The following is a 19,375-nucleotide window of genomic DNA, read 5'->3' as shown; positions in this document are numbered from 1 at the left end:
TGGTCTTCTTGGACTTGGGATCCCTCAAGGGGTGGTGGAGACATAGGAATCAGAGTGGGTCACCCTGGTTGTCCTGGGCCTCTCCTACTTGTTAGCACCCCATCTCCCATTTGAATCCTTGAGAATTCAGTAATGACTTTGGGGGCTACATGTGGCATAAACTCAACTCAAACATCTACCCACCTAAGTCACTGGAAATCCTATTTCAGGCATGGCTAGATCTAGGCAACCAAATGGTGCCCCGCCACCAGGATTCAGTCTTTTTGTTTGTTTGTTTCTGCGTTTTTATTTTATTTATTTTTTTCCATCTCTCAGCAGCATAGTCTCCTGGGTAGGTTTCACTCTCAACAGATTCCCCGCTTCATCAGGACAAGATGAACACCAACATTTCCAGGCTCATGCCCGACCTGCTTAAAACCTAAATAGAGAGAGATTCCTCTTTCCCAGTAGTTCAAACTAAGGTACTGACACCCACTAGGGCCATGTGACCATCTTGAAATCACTACCACGTGTCGGATTACCCAGGCCGGGGCCACGTGTCCATTCTAGGGCAGGAGAAGATGACAGATGTGCAAAGCGATATAAACAAAGGGGGCCACCTCCACGGCTTACGGGTTGGGTGACGTGGGACATGTTACATGGCTTTTGCAACATTAATGTCATTGATAAAATGGGGACAAATCTAGTGCTTATTTCACAGCATCTTTTTAGGGGGACACATAAAGAGCTTGACTATCTGAAGGTAAAGGGGTACTCATGACAGGTGTTCATCCCCACATCGTCAACATCAGAGAGTTGTTTTATAGCATCCTGCAAGTGGGGGGCTACCCGTGGGCCATACACATCAAATACAGGGGTCACGTAAATAAGGATGAGAAAGGGCATTGTAGGCAAGGGTACCCAGTGATGGGGACAGACAGCCTCTGACACCTGACTGATTTCCGCTCCCTGGTTCTGGGGTGTTGTTAAGTCTTGTTCTGGAGAATCGATCACAGTGAATTAGTGAAAAAGACCGACCTAAAGAAAAGTTGAAAGTAATGAGCCAGAACAAAACAATGACACTAACTTGAACAAGTCCAAAGAAGTACTTTTATTATTTATGTGTTTTATTTTAAATAGCATCCAGTGAGAACCTACCACGTGCCAAATGCTACGGATAATTGCAAAGATAAAACAAGGCTCAGGCTTTGGTCTCAAGAGATCCCAACGAACGTGACAGCCTAAGATTGACCAAAATGCCTTACATCAGTGTATCCATTAATTTTATTATTTTATAACTAACTTTCCCATTTCTTTTTGCTTTTAATAATTATCAAATGGATACATGTTCACTCTGGAAAAGTCCCGCGCAGAAAAGTATAATATTGAAAATGGAATCCCCACCACCTCTCAGAATTCTGGCCCTTACATATACAATTAAGGAAATACATAATTAAGGAAGAAAAAAAGCCAAGTTAGTGGGTAGATGACTCGCCACTCTTTTTTTTTTTTTTTAAGCGTCATACTGTACCACACTGTTCCACGGCTTGTTTTTTTTCTCTTAGAGGTTTATCTTGGGCATCTTCACTATGTGCATATGTAAAGGTCCACTTTCTTCTCTCCTTATAGTTGACATGCTGAAAATCCCTATAAATATCGTTTTATAAAGTAATACATCAAAACACGGAGAGAAAAAAATAACAGACAGTTATAATGTGGAAAGTAAAATTCTACATCTCTCAACTCACAATCCCAGTCCCTGAGGTAGCTACATTTTTTGTAAACTCTTTGATTAAAGTATGTGATACACGTGGAGAAAAGCGCACAGAGCTTAAGCAAACAAGTCAGTGGGTTTGCGCACGAGGAAAACACCTGCTCAACAGCACCCAGAACAAAAAGCAGAACATTACCAGTACCTCCAAAATGCCCATTAATATTGCCCGTTTGTCTCCATTCCTTTTTAAATAACAAAAATTGGTATCGAACACTTGAAAGTAAAACAGATACAGAGTATTAAAAAGTCAGAGTGTAGCTGACTCAGAGTATAATGGAGAACTACAGCCTGATACCCCAGCCCTTCCCTTCTCCGGATTCCATGTCTCCGAGTCACCCATTCTCGCCTCTTTGAAGCTTCCTTAGTCTTCTGATTCTTACCACTGTGTAGATCCAGCCTAGGTCAACGTGTCACATTACATGGGCTGTGACAATCCCATTCATAGAATGACATTAATTTAAACCCAAAGTGAGCCACTTGCTGTAATCGAGACAGCGTGTATTGTTGAAAAGTTAAAAACAGAGCAAAGATTCCAGAAACACACCCACTTAATATGGCCCATTAAGACAGAGGTGCAAAAACAACTCGAAGGAGAAAGGATAGTCTTTTCAAAAATGCTGCTTGAATATTCAAACTCTGTATGCAAAAAAACAATAATAAAAAAACAGGAACTTCAATCGAGATTCTCATACCTGATACAAGATTAACCCAAAATGAATCATAGATCAAACTGTAAAATTATAAAACTTTTTGTTTCATGACAACAGAAAATCTGGGGGACCTGGGGTTAGGCAAAAAAGGTTTTTGACATGACCAAGAGCAAAAACTCTAATTTTTTAAAAAATAAGTTGGACTTCATCAAAATGAAAACATTTGCCCTGTGAACGACACTTTTAAGAGAATGAAAAGACAAGCTACAGTTTGCATTAAAATATTTGCAAACTATGTATCCCACAAAGGATTTGTATCCAGCATGTATAAAGAACGCTCAAACTCAACAATAGGAAAACAACCAATCCCAAAAGTGGACAAAAGACTTGAAGAGATACTGAATCAAAGAATATATATGGATAACAAATAAGCCCATGAAAAGTTATTCATCGTCATCCGTCATCCTAGTCATGCAAATTAAAATCACAGAGAAACACCACTCTTTTACCTGTTAGAATGGTTAAAATTAAATATACAGCCTTAAGCGCTGACAAGGACGCAGAGCAACCAGAATTCTCATACATTGCTGATGGGAGTACAAAATGGTGCAGCCACTTTGGGAAAGAGTTTGTCAATCTCTTTAAAGCTAAACCATGCACATACCATGAGACCCAGTGATCCTGCACCCAGGGATTTGCCCTCCAGAAACAAACATGTTCATACAGGCACATGTACATGAATGTTTATAGATGCTCCATTTATAACCGCTTAACTATGGAAGCAATCCAACTTTCTTCAACAGGTGAATGACCTAACGAATTGTAGCTCATCCATACAATGAAACACTATTCAGAAAAAAAAAGAACCAACTATTGACACATGCAGTAGGCAGGAGCTTAAATGAATCACAAAGGCATTTTAAAGTGAAAAAAAAGCTAGTCTCAAAAGCTTGCATATTGTATGAGTCCCTTCATAAGACTGTCTCAAAGAGATACAACTAGAGAGAAGAAATCAGTGATTGCCAGGGGTTGGGGGGCATTTGGGAAGAAAGGAAGAGATAACACAAGAGAGATTTTGGGGGCATGATTTGGATTGTTCTGCATCCTAAATGTGGTGGTGATTGCGTGAACCTGTGCGTGGTTAAAATGCATAGACCACACATGTACCCTGTAAAAGTTCACTTTACTGCATGATAATTCTTAAATTTTAAAGAGTGAACCCAAAGTTCCAGCTGACGAATAACTATTGTAAGCAACAGTTGATCTGACCCGATTGTCACATGACATAGCAACGATATTTCGTTAGTACTATGGTTTTTTAAAAATATATTCTTAAGGAAAAAAATATACAGCTGCCAAGCGGGCTATGACATAATGCTAAGATGCTATCAGTGTGGGACACATCCCAATTTCAGAGATGGTGAAGTGTGAAAACAGGCATGCCCAGAACCAATGAAATAAAGTATTTCTTTTAATGAAGAAACTATTGCTCAGTCATGTATGGAGAAGCATGCTAGTTAGGGTTTTCCTCTATGACTGCTCATGATCCCAAGGCCATCTTGGACAAAGTTACAGTCCCCTTGCAGATGCCCTTGCTCAAAAATGTCTCCCTCTTTTCCCTGGACAGAGAATAGCAGTGGGAAGGGTAGCAAGTCATATATTTAGAATGTCACTCACCCTTTTCTGATACCTGACTCCAGCTGCCTGCTCCCTAGACAAAGAACAGGGAAGATGGTGAGAACGCCCCTGGTCTGAAATGACATGAGGCCAAGCAGAGGGCAAAGCTCTGCTGTAAGCCTGAGGTTCTGTTCACCTGCACGGGGGGGCTGGATGGCCTGGTGGTTGAGACCATCTGCTGCGGAAACAGTAAGACCTGGACCCTGTCTTGGCCTCTTCAGCATTGTACAATCTCAGGCAAGTCACCTGGCCTCCCAAACCTCCACCTCCTCAGCTAATTTTTTTTTTTTTTAATTGTGGTAAGAACAGTTCACAAGTTGTTCAGAGATCTACCTTCTTAACAAATGCTTAGGGTACGATACAGAATTGTTGGGAGATAGGGACAATGTTGTACAGCACATCTCTAGGGCTGACTCCTCTTGCTTAAATGACACTTTATGCCTGTTGATTAATACATCCCCATTTCCCCCTCCCCCAGCTTCTGACAACTACCATCCACTCTTTGATTCTACGAATTCGACTATTTTAGATACTTCACTTAGGGAAATGGAAGTTCTTGCTTCTTGGGGACTGATGCAGGGATTAACATTGATGATTAACACATGAAAAGAGTGAAGGGCGGTGTTTCTGGATGATATTTACATTTAAATGGACTCTGAGTAGAGTAGATCGCCCTCCATAATGTGGGTGGGCCTCATCTAATCAGTTGAAGGCCCAAATAGAACAAAAGGCTGCCCGCTCCAGAACCAGCCTCCAGCCTCTGGACTTGACCTGCAGCTCCTTCCTGAGTCTCCAGTGTGTCACCCTCCCCACTCACGTGAGCCACTTCCTTGAAATAAATCTCTTCGTATATATATACACCTATCTTATTGGTTCTGTTTCTCTGGAGAACCCCGACTGACAGAGTGAGAAAACATCTGTAAGCCAAAGAAGAGTTCTCTTTCACTTCACCCCTTTAGTAAAGGGGTATATTCGTAGTCTATTCGTGATAATATGTACTTAGTAGTCTATTAGTGACAATATGGAACAATATTTTTCCCAAAGAGTGCCTACAAAGAGAAAGTAAGATCTGTGCCTTACATAGTCTTGTGCACACTCTGTGCACCTGTATGGGTAACACACAAGGAAAAGAGAAAGAGGGAAAAGAGAAGGAAGAAGGTAGAGGGGTTGAATCTTGGCACAGGTAAGAGCTCCTTTAGGTCTGCAAACCCTAGCTTCTTACAAATGCAGGGAAGCCAGGATGACCTCCCAGGCCACTCCTCGGCGAGGCAGCCCATCCAAGTCAGTGAAAACTAAAAGAAGGGGTGTCCTTTCAGGAAGCCAGGGTCTGTCTTCATGTCTGTTTCCTCGCCTTGATTCAAGTCTAATCATCAAGGGCAATTCAGAAGAAATTGAATCCCTCTTCCATATGGTACCGTTTCAATAACGGCAGACCACCATCCCAGCTCATGATTCTCCTCACCAGGCTTTGTTTAAAATCCCCAACTTCTCCAACCCTTCCCCATACGACATGGTTTCCAGTCCCCTCACCACCCACCTTTGGAATATGGTAACAATTTGCTAATGTTCCTCTTAACACAAGGCCCCAGGAGCTCAAAGCATGGTCCAAATGCAGTTTGACTAGGCCAGAAGATGCAAGGATGCTTCTGCCTATACAAAGCTGTGCTTACAGAACTGACTTTTTAAACCTAAAACTAAGTTGGATACATGGATCCACGTTACATTTCACCCTTGAGATTGTGTCAGCTCATAACCGTTGAAGGAAAAAATGTCTGCAAAATTGGTCTGTGCCTCCATCGAGCTATGGATAAAGTAAGCCAGAAATGGACAGCACAATGGCTTGAGCCCCATAGCATTTCTGTCCTTACTGGATGCCACAGTTGAGACCATGACCAAGATAATAAATTCTCCTTTTGAAAGCTTTCAATATTTTCTTTCTTCTTTTCTCCATTCACTCTCAGAATGGTTGACCCTCAATCCTATTCTCCTAGTCTCCATATACACCTGTCATGGTCATCTCTCAGCTGAATCATATTTCATCTGTCAGTGGGCGACTGTGGCCAAGGCAAATAGAGTCATGCCCTTTTCACAGCTGTGAATGGGCTGGAGTGGACAAGGTGCATTCCAAATTCCCTTCTAATTTTATGGTCCTGTAGAGCTGTGATATCTTAGGTCCCAGGATCTGTTTGACAAGTTCCTCCCGCCCACCCACCCAAATCTACTCACTGGTCAGAAATATCTGCTGCCCTCTTGGCTCCCACAAGCGTCCTTGAGCAGAATCTGACCAAGTTGTGGGTCAGAACAGGAATTTTGTTTCCTCTCTTCTTTTTGGCTGTCTGAGAATAATCACAAGATATCATTTAGACTGAGTGAATGGTTCTGGGCATACAAGCATTCTAAAGAGAGATGAGCCAGTGGATCTGTCTACTTAGAATACCAGCTTGAATCCAATCAGTAAAGTTTTTTTTTTTTTTTTAAGTTTGGGGAAGGTTGGCAGAATTTAATAATGCATCTTTGGGTCTTCATAATGACATATAGCTAGTTTGACTGGATATTTTACTTCTCAATAACCTAAGTTAAATTATTTCATGGATGAAGCTCAAAGAGGCAAGCCTGCTATAAGACAAAGGACCTGATCTGAGCTCGGTCACCCATTCACTGAGCAGCCCTGGGCAAGTCACTTGAACTTCTGGTCCTAGTTTCCTCATCTACAAAACAAGAGCCTCAGAGTAGACCGACCTCAAGGCCTCTTCCAGCCCCTGGTCTCACTGTTAACAGGATGAAAAGACAAGGGGCGCCTGGGTGGCTCAGTCGTTAAGCGTCTGCCTTTGGCTCAGGTCATGATCTCAGGGTCCTGGGATTGAGCCCCATGTCTTAGGGCACCCTGCTCAGCGGGAAGCCTGCTTCTCCCTCTCCCACCCCACCCCCCCCCGCTTGTGTTCCCTCTCTCGCTGATTCTCTCTCTGTCAAATAAATAAATAAATCTTAAAAAAAAAAAAAAAAAGAATGAAGAGACAAGACACAAACCAGCAGAAAATATTTGTAAATCACCTACCTGAGGGAGAACTTGTATCCAAAACACATAAATATCCCTCAAAACTCAAAAATTACAAACAACTCAATTCAAAATGGGTGAAACGTTTGAACAGACGCTTTACCCAAAGAGATAGAAGGTAGCTAAATAAGCACACGAGGAGACTTTTAACATCCTAAGGCAACAAGGAAATCAAAACCAAAGTGAGACACCACCACACACCTAAAAGAATACTTACAGTTAAAAAGGCTGACCCATACTAAGATTGGTGAAGATATGGAGCAACTGGAACTCTCATTCCCAGCTGGTAGAAGTGGAAAATGCTCCAACCACCTTGGAAACAGTGCCAGCATTTCTTAAAAAGTTGAAACATGCACCTCCCATTTGACCCGGCCATTCCATTCCTATGTACAACTCCAAGAGAAAGGAGAGCGTATGTCCACCCAAAGACTTGTACACAAATATTTAGAGCAGTTTTAGTAACAACCAAAAAAGCAGAAACAACCCAAAGGTCCACCAACTGGATGAATGGATAAACAAACTATGGCATACCCATGCAAAGGAATACTACCCAGGCATAAAAACAAGTCAACTATGGATTCATGCATCGACATGGATAAATCTCAAAAAATTATGCTGAATGAAGGAAGCTAGAAGTGCATACTGCATGATCTTTTTTTAATACAGAATTTTAGAAAATGCAAGTTGATCTGCAGTGACCTAGTGACAGCAAGCAGACGGGTGATTGCTTGGGGACAGAGGGGAGCAGCTGGGGTACAGGGAGCAAGGGAGGGAGGAATTACAAAGGGATTTGAGGATATTGTGGGGATTGATAATACATTTATTATCATGATGGTGGTGATAGTTTCGTGGAGATAGATGTCAAAGCATATCAAATGGTACATTTTAAATATGTGTTTATTGTATAATAACTATGCTTCAGTAAAGCTGTTTATAAATGAAAATTTTAAAAAGCTTTAAAGACTTCATGAGGAATTAGAAATTCATACTACGAAAATAAAAATTCACAGATGACTTCCCCGTAGCAAGGGATGAAATGGAATGCACCATGGAGGCATCAGTCAGTCATCACCATCATGAAGTGGTAAATGTCAGCACATAGTTAGGCAGGTCGACCAGATATCATGTGTCTTATGTTGGACACGGTAAGAACACCAAACCTCACCTATGAGGTGTACTAACAGAAATCCTTAACATGAAGACTGATGATGTTAAATCCTCAAATTTAATTCCCGGTATAGGGCAGCAGGGATAAAGGAATAAGCCAAGGGACACCCTGAAGAAGCACCATCCAGAACTGGGGACATCTTTTGTTTAACTGGCCTGTTCTCATCAGCGCATCAGTGTGGTGAGAATCGGGAGCTTTAGAGGACCTAACTCCAGATACAAAATGTGGACCTGGATTCTGGAAAGGGAACTGGGACCCAACTGTGGAAATCTGAATAGAGCCCAAATACTAGAGAACACAGAAAGGTATTGCCATGGGAAGGTGAAGATCACTAACCATAAAATGCAGGGTACAAGACATACACACATGGAAAGACAGAGCTTTGGCATTAACGGCAATTTTGGGGTGGTGGTAGTTTTAAAATTTTTGTTTATCTGTATTTTATAATGATCTAAAATGCACATAATACTACTTTGAGGGCAGGAAGATTTTTGTTAATTAAATAAGAGCCTCAAGAATTATTTTCATGAGTGTGCTTCAATTTAAATGAGTTCCTGATTGGGATCTTGGATCAGAGTTGTTTTGTATCTGTCTACTGACCTGGAACATTGAAATTGATCCAAAATGGAGTAAAAACAGACCACAAAAGATGTACACTTGCTTCAAATGGCACATTTACTATTCTGGGGTAAGCAAAGGTTGTGTACTGCACATACAGACACATGTGCACACACACACACACACACACACACACACACACACACACACACACACACACACAGGGCACCTCATTCTCTCTGAGGTTGAGCAAGAAAACTACCCAGCTTCTGTCCCCTGCTGGGATCATGGCATGCTGGACCCAGGGGATCCAAGAGCCCCTTATGTAACTTGGTACTTAGACCTGAGATAAAAACGTCGTTTTGGGGGGCATTTTCCAAGAAAAAAACTACACCTCTCCCAGTAAAACTATGGTGGTAGTTCTCAAAGTGTGGTCCTCAGAAAAGCAGCATCACCCAGGAGTTAGAGCTACGAAATCTCGGGCTGTACCCCAGACCTGCTGAATGGGAATCGGGGGGGCAGGGCCTGGTCTGTGTTGTAATGAGTCCTCCAGGTGATCTCACTGAAGTTGGAGAACCACTGAACTATGCTGTCCTCTCCCCTACTCATGCTCTGTGCTGATAAACGTTCCCACCAGAGAAGAAAGGGCAGTAGAGTCACCTCGTAAGCCCTTGGATCTCACAGATTCCTAGGACTTACAGCAGCAAGTAATATGTGTATCACGCTATATAAAAACCCATGGATGATAGATCAGATGCAAATTTATGGTGCTGTTTAATGGTGATTTTACGCCTATTGAGAATAAGCCCCCCCTTTTTTTTTAAGTTGCTCACAGACCTTTAAAAAAATATGCTATTCATCCACTTTAAAATGAGACTTTGGGTAGTGAAAATGCTAATGCTAACCGGTGGCTTAAAAAAAAAACAAAAAACAAAAACCTAGGGCGCCTGGGTGGCTCAGTTGGTTGGGCGACTGCCTTCGGCTCGGGTCGTGATCCCAGGGTCCTGGGCTCGAGTCCCACGTCGGGCTCCCCCTGCTCTGCGGGGAGCCTGCTTGTCCCTCTGCCTCTGCCTGCCACTCCCCCTGCTTGTGCTCTCTCTCTCTCTCTGTCAAATAAATAAAATCTTTAAAAAATAATAATAAATAAATAAAAATAAAAACTTAGAAGATTAAGAAATAAATTAAGAAGAGCGTACATCAGCATTTCTCAATCTTGGCACTACTGACATCTAGGGCCAGATAATTCTTTGTTGCTGGGGGCTGTCCTGTGCATTGTAGGATGATTAGCAACGTCCTTGGCCTCTACTCGCTAGTGGCACTGCTCTCCTGTTCCCAGGCTGTGGCAACCAAAAATGTCTCTAAAGATGGCTGAATGCTCCCAGGGAAGCAAGATCACACCCCTATTCCACAGGTTGAAAACCATTGTTATGCATAAAGGTTCACAGAGCTTGACTTTGATGTGATCAAAGATATCTCACTTACCCTCCTGATGTGAGCTGTTCCTAGAAACTCATCTCTACAAAGAGAGAACAACAGAATATCTCAGTTACTTGCATCTTTTAGAGAAGGAACTAGGGGCTGGGGTGAAGGCATGGCCCTGCCTTCTTTCCTACACCAGGAACTCAGCCCCTTAGCCCTCTAAGCGCACCTGGAGCCAGTCCACCTGCTTCCTGAAGCTTTTCCCAGCTACACCTTTCTCAATTGTCAGTCTGGTTTCCCCCCCGAAATTGGAAGGGAACTAAGAAAGAGTGGTGTCCCAAAAGTCAAAGAAAAAGTGCTTTCCAGAAGAAATAATGAGCCAGCGTGAAGCGTCATAGAAGTAGAACAAGCCCGGGACAGAAAGGAAAGCATCATGTCTGGCATTTATAGGAAGCCATCAAAATGGCCATTGAGGAAGACACTGACAATTTGACACAGCCTTGGGTGTGGATGGCTGGTTTCAACAGTTTGAAGGATGAAAGACAAGGGAGGCAAGGGGGAACGTGAAGAGGGGAGACACGTAGAGGGCAAGGATGGGGGAGGCCTTGCTGTCATGGCTCACAATCTACTCACCTTGCCCTCCTGGCACCCACTAGGGTCCTGGGTCCAAACCTCACCATGTTGTGTGTGAGCACATGCCTCTCCTCCTTCCAGCAATGAACCATCTGTACAGAGCAGCAACATGCCAGTGAGTCACAAGGACTGGCTTCCCCCCTACTGAGCTGAGAGGAACTTAATACGCCATCACTGATTTACATATGATCTCAGGAGACTGAAAGAGCTATAAAGTAAACTCCGTGTCTGTCTCCTGTTCCAGAATTCCACAAGCCTCTCTTTATCTTGATGGGTTCCTTCCTGTGTGCTTCTTCAGGCAGACTTAGCATACAAACATAGTTGCTATCAAGAAAGCACAATAAATCCTGCCCCACCACTGCAATGTACCCCCCAAAATCTCGTAAACTGGACCCAAATGTTCACTGCAGAAGAATTCAGAAAACTGTGAGAGAAGAATGTTTATAGTCAAAGCGGTTTGAACTGGAACCCAGAGTAATCACCAATCATCCTCCAGCTGTTTTGTCATCACTCTTATTTTCTTTGTAGCACATAAGGAAGCATTTACTTGGGGTTTTTTTGTCTGTCTTCCTGACTAAAATGTAGGCTTCATGAGAGGAAAGACTTTTTCTGCCCTGATCAGCAGAGTATCTCTGAAGCCTAGAACTGTGTCTGGCACATAGTATATAATCAATAAATGTTGATTGGTGGGTGGATGGATAGATGGCTGGGTGAATGGATGAATGGATGAATAGATAAATGGATGGATGGATGGATGGATGGATGGATGGATGGATGGATGAGTGGATGGATGGATGGATGGATGGATGAGTGGATGGATGGATGGATGGATGGATGAGTGGATGGATGGATGGATGGATGGATGAGTGGATGGATGGATGGATGGATGGATGAGTGGATGGATGGATGGATGGATGGATGAGTGGATGGATGGATGGATGGATGGATGGATGGATGGATGGATGGATGAGTGGATGGATGGATGGATGGATGGATGGATGGATGGATGGATGGATGAGTGGATGGATGGATAGATGGGTGGGTGGGTAGATGGTTGGAATTATGCAACCCTACCTAATAAAGGCCCACCACAGTTTCTCTTGTAATCTAATTCCATCCTAACTGAATGGAGAGTCTTCAATTTAAACAAACAAAAAAATACATTGACTCACGTTTTTCTCTTTTGTTCCACACGCCTCCTCACTAGGAAACAGGAAAGTGGATCCATTAGAATATTTCCTTCTTTTGATCAGTGACGAGTAATTCAGAATGTGAAGCTACTTTCTCAAATCTACAGAATTACTTAAACCTGAGGTTTCTCGGTGAGAAGAACTTGGCCCCAGATTCCCCTCAATTCTGTAAACCCTGGAGGAGAAGGGGGGCCTCAGACTCATTCTATTCCCATGCCCTGGCTTGGCATTACCTGGCTGTCAGGAAATGAGGGAATTAGGGCCATTCCTAGAGGTTCCATCCAACAGAAGGGGAGAGGGCTCAGGTCCACCTCATGTCATGTGTATTCAATAATGACATGCTCATTTTTGACACTGATGCATTTTGAGGGTTTACATAATGAATAGCCTAGTGTATGCATAAATATCCTCCCGCTTTCTCTATCCACAATGTAAATCATCTGAAAATTCCAAGCCAGCTAAGCCTTCTCGTACAAATGTTTTAAAAGAAAGCAATTCAAGAATTTGATCTGGCTAAAAACTTGGACTGGTCTCTAGTGATTAAGAGGGGGCTCTTCCTCCCAGCTCAGCCACAAAGTCTCAGCCTGCCTCCCTTCAAAGCCAGTTCTACCAATCCCTCCTGATTATCTGTACTTCCCACTTAGAGACTCAACATGTTCTTGCAAATCCAAACAGAAAGCCAGTAAGGCAGAACCTAGCTACCCATGCATCTGGTCCAACAGGACCATTCTGGTGGTTTGATCTGTCCTAGAGGGAGATGCAGAGAGGGCAAGTAATGACTTGGAGGAGTGAACAGCAGAACTTGGCAAAACAACATGGAGTGAGCAGAGGTGATCTGCGTTAGAGTCCCCAGGACCGCTTCCTCCTCAGCCACAGCTCCTCCTGCTGCCCTTCAGTTAGGGGCTAAACACTTCCTGACTCTTCCCATGAGAATATAAGAGTGAATTCCCAATAATGCCATAATTAATCCTTTTAAATTCCTCTGCAGCATATCGTAAGACCCAAGAGACGCTGACTGTACATGCACGCACGTGTACTTTTAATGACTTAAAAAAGTCTAGACTACTGTTTGCCAAAGTTTTCTAGGGTTCCTGCAGTGCCATCATCCTAGTACCTCTAAAGAGGTGTGTTTACTCACCAGGGAGCCAAGGTCTTGACCTTCTTCCTCCAGACCGCAGAGTAGATGCTCTCCAAAGATGACTTGACTTTTCTTACCTCCAAGGGCAGTGACCCATGGTACATGCTCTGCAGCTTTCTGAAGGCATTCAAGCCCCTTCCTCCTTGGAGGACTTTCCAGCATCCGTAGAAGTAACTGAAGATACCAAGAGGCCTTCCTTCCAGTATAAGAAAGGTGAGAAAGAAGAAACAGGGATTATATGGGGAAAATATCTTTTCTGGTATTTTTTCAAATTTAGCTATTTCTTATACACAATAAAGTACACAGACCTTCTGTGTCCAGCTCAGTGGAATTTTACGTGTCTGTACCCACATAATCACTGCACAAATCAAGTTACAGAACATTTCTAGCACCCAAGAGTGTTTCCTCCTACTTAGTCAATAGCTGCCCCCCAGAAGGAACCACCAATGATGTCTACCACCCATAGACAATTTTTACCTGTTGAGTTTCATAAAAATGAAATCATAGAGTGTACTTTCTGTGTGTGTGTTTTGCTTCTTTTGCTTACACGATTTCTTTGTGAGTCAATTCCACTTGTTGCATATGTCGATACTTTGTATTTTTTTTAGCCGAAATATAGCTAACACACAAGGCTACATTGGTTTCGGGTGTGCAACACAGTGATTCAATCTCTCTATACATTATGCTATGCTCACCAGAAGGGCAGTGACCATCTGCCACTGCGTTACGCTATTCCAATGCCACTGACTGTATTTCCCTATGCTGTACCTTTCATCTCAATGACTTACTCCTTCGATAACTGGAAGCCTGGACCTCCCACTCCCCTCCACAAATCTTGCCTATTCCCCCATTCCCTCCTCTCGGGACACCCACCAGTTTATTCCTTGTATTTATGCACCTGTTTCTGCTTTTTGTCTGTTTGTTCATTTGTTCTGTTTTTTTAGATTCCATATATAAGTGAAAGCACATGGTTTTTATCTGTGTCTGACATATTTCACTTAGCGTAACACCCTCTAGGTCCGTCCATGTTGTCACAAGTGGCAAGATCTCATTCTTTTTATGGTTGAATAATATTCCATTGTATATATACACCACATCTTTATCCATTCATCTGTGCATAGACACTTGGGCTACTTCCGTATCTTGGCTATTGTAATTAATGCTGCAACAAACATAGGGGTGCATATATATCTTTTTGAATTATTGTTTTCATATTCTTTGGGTACATACCCAGTAGTGGAATTACTGGATCGATGGTATTTAATTTTTTGAGGAACCTCCATACTCCTTTCCACAGTGGCTGCACCAGTGTGCTTTCTCACCAGCAGTGCACAAGAGTTCCTTTTTCTCCACATCCTCACCAACACCTGTTGTTTCTTGTGTTTTGGATTTTTGTCATTCTGACAGGTGTGAGGTGCTATATCTCACTGTGGTTTTGATTTGCATTTCCCTGATGATGAGTGATGCCGAGCATCTGTTCGCATGTCTATTGGCCATCTGGATGTCTTCTTTGGAAAAAATGTCTAGTAGTTTGTATTTTTGTTTTGTTTTGTTTTGCTGCAAGGTATTCCATTAAATGAGCATTTCACAGTATATTCCCTCCAGGGATATTTTTTATTGACCTGAAGTTGCATTTACTCATCTTGTCATCTGCCACATCCATTCTGCTCTTAAATCCACCTACTGAGTTCTTAGCTTCTGACACTGCATTTATGTTTCATTTTTAGAATTCCCACTTGACTAATTTTTTAAAAGATTTTATTTATTTATTTATTTGTCAGAGAGAGAGAGCACAAGCAGGGGGAGTGGCAGGCAGAGGGCGAAGCAGACTCCCCGCTGAGCAAGGAGCCTGATGCGGGACTCAATCCCAGGACCCTGGGATCATGACCTGAGCCGAAGGTAGACGCTTAACCAACTGAGCCACCCAGGCGTCCCCCATCTGACTATTTTTAAACAAAGATTCTAGTTTTCTGGTGCAATTTCTATGTTCTTGAGTTAATTAGAGTTGCTTTCAAGTCTTTGCCTGCTCATCCGAATATCTTAATGGAAACTACATTTCAGATGCCCTCCATTACATGGATTTCATCTTGGCTTGCAGCTCAAAGCAATAAAATCCTAACCTGAACTGCTGAGCATCACCGCCAAGAGAATTTCCAACAGATCCTTCTAGTTCCTTCATAAATGATCTATGGGCTCCTTCAGAGGCGAAATGACCCACCAAGTTTTTTAAATAAACCAATTCTTGGCAGGTTAATGCGCTGGCTCTATTATGTTTGAGAACATCCTGACTGAGGTCATTCCAGGGCTCCCATGAGGCAGTTCCCAAGTGAAACGGCGGGTCAGAAAACATCAAAGTCAAAAATTTCTTCGTGCATGAGACCACCCCCCTCTTTACCCAGGGCTTTATGACTTTACATTCTCTGTCCTCTCAGCAAATGCTTCCAGTAAGAATCCCCCCTACCTGGTTCAAATCTTTCATTTGGATTTGGGTGTGATTCATGCATCTTGGTTTTCTAAAATAGAAAAAGACAATAGGTTATAAGATAGAAATTTTCCTGAAGTACAGCTTTTATTCTGTTGCTTCCTTGGTCCAAAGAACTCGGTGGCTCCTCCCTGCCCATCCCAGCACCCAGAGACCTCTCTTTCAGATTTGTATTTAATTAACATCTTATGCAAACCTACCGCTTCAGCTAGGCTAGCCTGCTCCCGAAACATCCCTAGTGTCACATGATGGCTTACGTGTGACAATACACCCCCAGCCCCAATCAGGAGTTCTTCCTCGTCATATCCCCTGTAAAACTCCTTATCTGAAGTACACAGTGTCTCATTCATCTCTGAAATCCCAGTAAGTAACATAATGACCAGTAGACAGTGGGAACTCTAAATATGAAATCTCCCCCATTATTTTGGGATGTGTAAATACCAACATCATCTTATTCTTTACTGGAAATGACTCTAAGGTCTCAAACTCTGAATTCCACCCTCCTCCCCTCAATCACTAGGTCATCGGTGGATCACATGTTAGAGGGAGGTTATGTTATAGAGCCAGTTCAAATTCCAAACATTAAGAATTGTCAAATTTATTATAAAGACGTAAAACTACAATAAATCTTGTGTTCAAATTAAAAAAAAAGAATTGTCAAATTTTCCCTCAAGAAATCCTGCAAGTCACCCATAAAAAAGAATGTTGATCATTTGAAGTGTACTATGACTTCCTTCGGGAAGTTCAACACACCCAAAACAGCCGGCTTGTCCTGACGTTGGACTAAGTGGCTCTTTTTCAGCTGGGAAACACGGGAGGTGCTTGGCTTATGTGCAGAAGCCATGCTGCATGAAAAATATATTTCCATTCATTTTTCATGTGTTGGTTTTGTCTTCTTCCCTCGGGATGCACAGCTGGTTTCCCACCGATGACATGTTCAAATGATGAACTCCATTGGGGTCCCCTTACTTCCCACCTCTCCGGTTCTGCCTCTCCCCTTCTTGAACCTGCTCTTCAACAACATGGGGATCCGGGACCAAGTTCGCAGTTTACCGGCTCCACCTCTGCTTTCCTTGTCTTTTCTTTGAAACCTTTCGAATGGTCCTACCACTTCCCTCCTGTTACATCCATTTTATCAATCTTCAAACCTGTGTTTTCATTGATTTTCTTTAATACTGTCATTTCTTCCTTCTTGGAACTTCCACAGCCCATCTGAGGGCTTCTACTATGGTACCTGGACAATTTTATTTTGCTCAAGTTGCAAATCATAGACTAGACTGCAAGTGCCTTGTGGGCAGGAGGTATATCCCATCCTGCTCTGTACCACTCCCAGCCTCTGGCATGGTGCCATGAACACACTAGGTGTTCTATGGTGTTTATGGAATGAATATGAATTAAGGACATATTAGGAAGCATATATACCATGGATTCAGGATGGAGCAGAGATGCAGAGAGACCAATTGGCAGTTGAGTATTCTGTACATAAGGAGTTAAAGCCTTCAAAGTAGAAATGGAGGGAGTGACAGACACAAAGGGACATCTTTGGGGTTGGAAACAGGGTGCAAAAGAGGGCTCCAAGGTTTACAACCCAGGTGTTTAAGAGATTGAATTTAGGGCGCCTGGGTGGCTCAGTTGGTTAAGCGACTGCCTTCGGCTCGGGTCATGATCCCGGGGTCCTGGGATCGAGTCCCGTGTCGGGCTCCCCCTGCTCTTTGGGGAGCCTGCTTCTCCCTCTCCCTCTGCCTCCACTTCCCCTGCTTGTGATCTCTCTCTCTCTGTGTCAAATAAATAAATAAAATCTTAAAAAAAAAAAGAGATTGAGATTGAATTTACCATTCATAGAGTAGGGGCGATTTTTCCATGGGGAAGGGGAAGACCCGTGAGCTAAACATGTTGAGTCTGATATGCTATAGGACAGCCAAGTGAAAATGTCTAGCATGAGGTCAGAAATAAGAATGCAGTTCTCAGGCAAGGGACCTAGATCTGACTGTGGATACGGGAATCCTCTGTTGAAAGTGAAATGGAGGAGACCCCTGAGAGAGAGTGTGGACACAAATGCAGGTGGACAAGGGCTCACTCTTGTGACATCCTTGGGACACACACACACACACACACACACACACACACACACACACACACAAACACAACCGGGTAGCTTTTAAAATGTCTCATTCATCTCTGAATGTAGCCACCAGCCACATGGAGCTTTTAAAATTAAATAAAATGAAAAATTCATTTCTTACGTCATACCAGTCACATTTCAAGTGCTCAGTAGCCACATGTGGCTAGTGGATATCATACTGGACAGCACAGATAGATATAAAATTCCCATCTCTGCAGAAAGTTCTAACAGACAGTGCTGGTCTATACTGAAGAAAAAAGAATGACAACTAGAACGAGAATTGCTGCACCACCCTAAGGATACACTAGGGTTGGTTTGCTAAGTGAATATGCTAAATCTTAACTCCTTTGCTATTTGCAGCAAAAACTTACTTTAAGAAAAAAAAAAAACTTTTTATTATGTAAGTGACAGATGGCTCCATGTAGAAAACTATCAAAATGTTGGAAAGCAGAAAGAAAAAATTAGAAATCCCGCCCCAACTTATCTACCCAGATCTAGCCATTGTTAACATTTTTGAGTCAATCTGTCCAGGCTGGCCTTTTTAAATATTTACACTTGAATAATAATGGAAAACATATTATACGTATAATTTTGTAAACCACCTCGTTCACCTGAAAGTATATCATTAACATTTTCCCAATGATTAGCCATCTCTAACCTGGAGCAATTCCTAGAAGTATAAATGCTAGGACTCAAACATTTTAAAGACTTTGTCACATCACAGGATTTTATAGAAAAGTCTCATAAATTTTCACTCCCAGCAGTAAATGTCTGAAAATTCTGGTCATCCTCTGCCTTTTCTTAGCTTTTCCCAGGGTCATTTATTTTTTAAAAAGTTTTTATTTAAATTCCAGTTAGTTAACATATTTGTTATTTGTTTTGAGTGTACAATATAGTGATTCAGCACTTCCATACAACCAAGGTCACACGATTGCTTTTTATCTGTCAGTCTTGTTTCAAGCACTTTTTGTGATTGTTGGCCAATTACACACATTTTATGTACTTTTTGTTTGTGTACGTGCCTATTTTACTATTTGCCTATTATTTATAAAACTGCACTTCGTATATTAAACGTTGAGTCAGTCTGTGTATACAGAGACAGAGGTAGAGCTTCATAGATATCTCCCCAAGTTTTTTTTAGTTTGCTTCTGATGTACAGAAAGTTTAAAATCTGTATACAATCAAATATTTGTCTTTTTCCTCTGATTGTTCTTCCTTTGCTTTTTCTGTTAGATTTACCCAGGTGCTCATCACTGTTTTTTCTTCTAGTTCTTCCATTATTTCAATGTTTGGAAACAGTTATTTTGACACATGCTATCCATGATACCTTGCCATGTTCTTGAAGATGAATTAGAGAAAAATCATATTAAAACAGTACTTAGCCATTATTTGCCCAAGTAGTCTTCTTACCACTCATTTAAAACTCCTTTGAGTTTGAGGTGGTTGACTGACAAATAGGCTACTAAGGGTTAGAAGAGATTTGAACAAGAAAAGAAATTGTAAGAATAACATGGAATCAATAAGGGTTAC

General features: G+C 42.2%; 1 protein-coding gene across 1 annotated transcript in view; it reads right to left on the bottom strand.

Moving 5' to 3' along the window:
* Nucleotides 1-1,538: 1,538 nt before the first annotated feature.
* LOC113907916 overlaps nucleotides 1,539-19,375 on the bottom strand; it is a 35,105-nt gene continuing 17,268 nt past the window's right edge. The window contains exons 9-16 of the mRNA XM_027567676.2: nucleotides 15,703-15,754; nucleotides 13,242-13,437; nucleotides 12,086-12,116; nucleotides 10,914-11,005; nucleotides 10,344-10,377; nucleotides 6,307-6,416; nucleotides 4,081-4,114; nucleotides 1,539-1,626 (exon numbers count right to left, since the gene is read on the bottom strand). Coding sequence (XP_027423477.2) covers nucleotides 1,603-1,626; nucleotides 4,081-4,114; nucleotides 6,307-6,416; nucleotides 10,344-10,377; nucleotides 10,914-11,005; nucleotides 12,086-12,116; nucleotides 13,242-13,437; nucleotides 15,703-15,754 — 573 coding nt within the window. The 3' untranslated portion in view covers nucleotides 1,539-1,602. The remainder of the gene's footprint in view (nucleotides 1,627-4,080; nucleotides 4,115-6,306; nucleotides 6,417-10,343; nucleotides 10,378-10,913; nucleotides 11,006-12,085; nucleotides 12,117-13,241; nucleotides 13,438-15,702; nucleotides 15,755-19,375) is intronic.

This window comes from Zalophus californianus, chromosome 16 (assembly GCF_009762305.2).
Source record: "Zalophus californianus isolate mZalCal1 chromosome 16, mZalCal1.pri.v2, whole genome shotgun sequence".
NCBI classification, from domain to species: domain Eukaryota; kingdom Metazoa; phylum Chordata; class Mammalia; order Carnivora; family Otariidae; genus Zalophus; species Zalophus californianus.
Note: the sequence above shows the minus strand (reverse complement) of the source record. Positions and strands in the feature narration are given on the sequence as shown.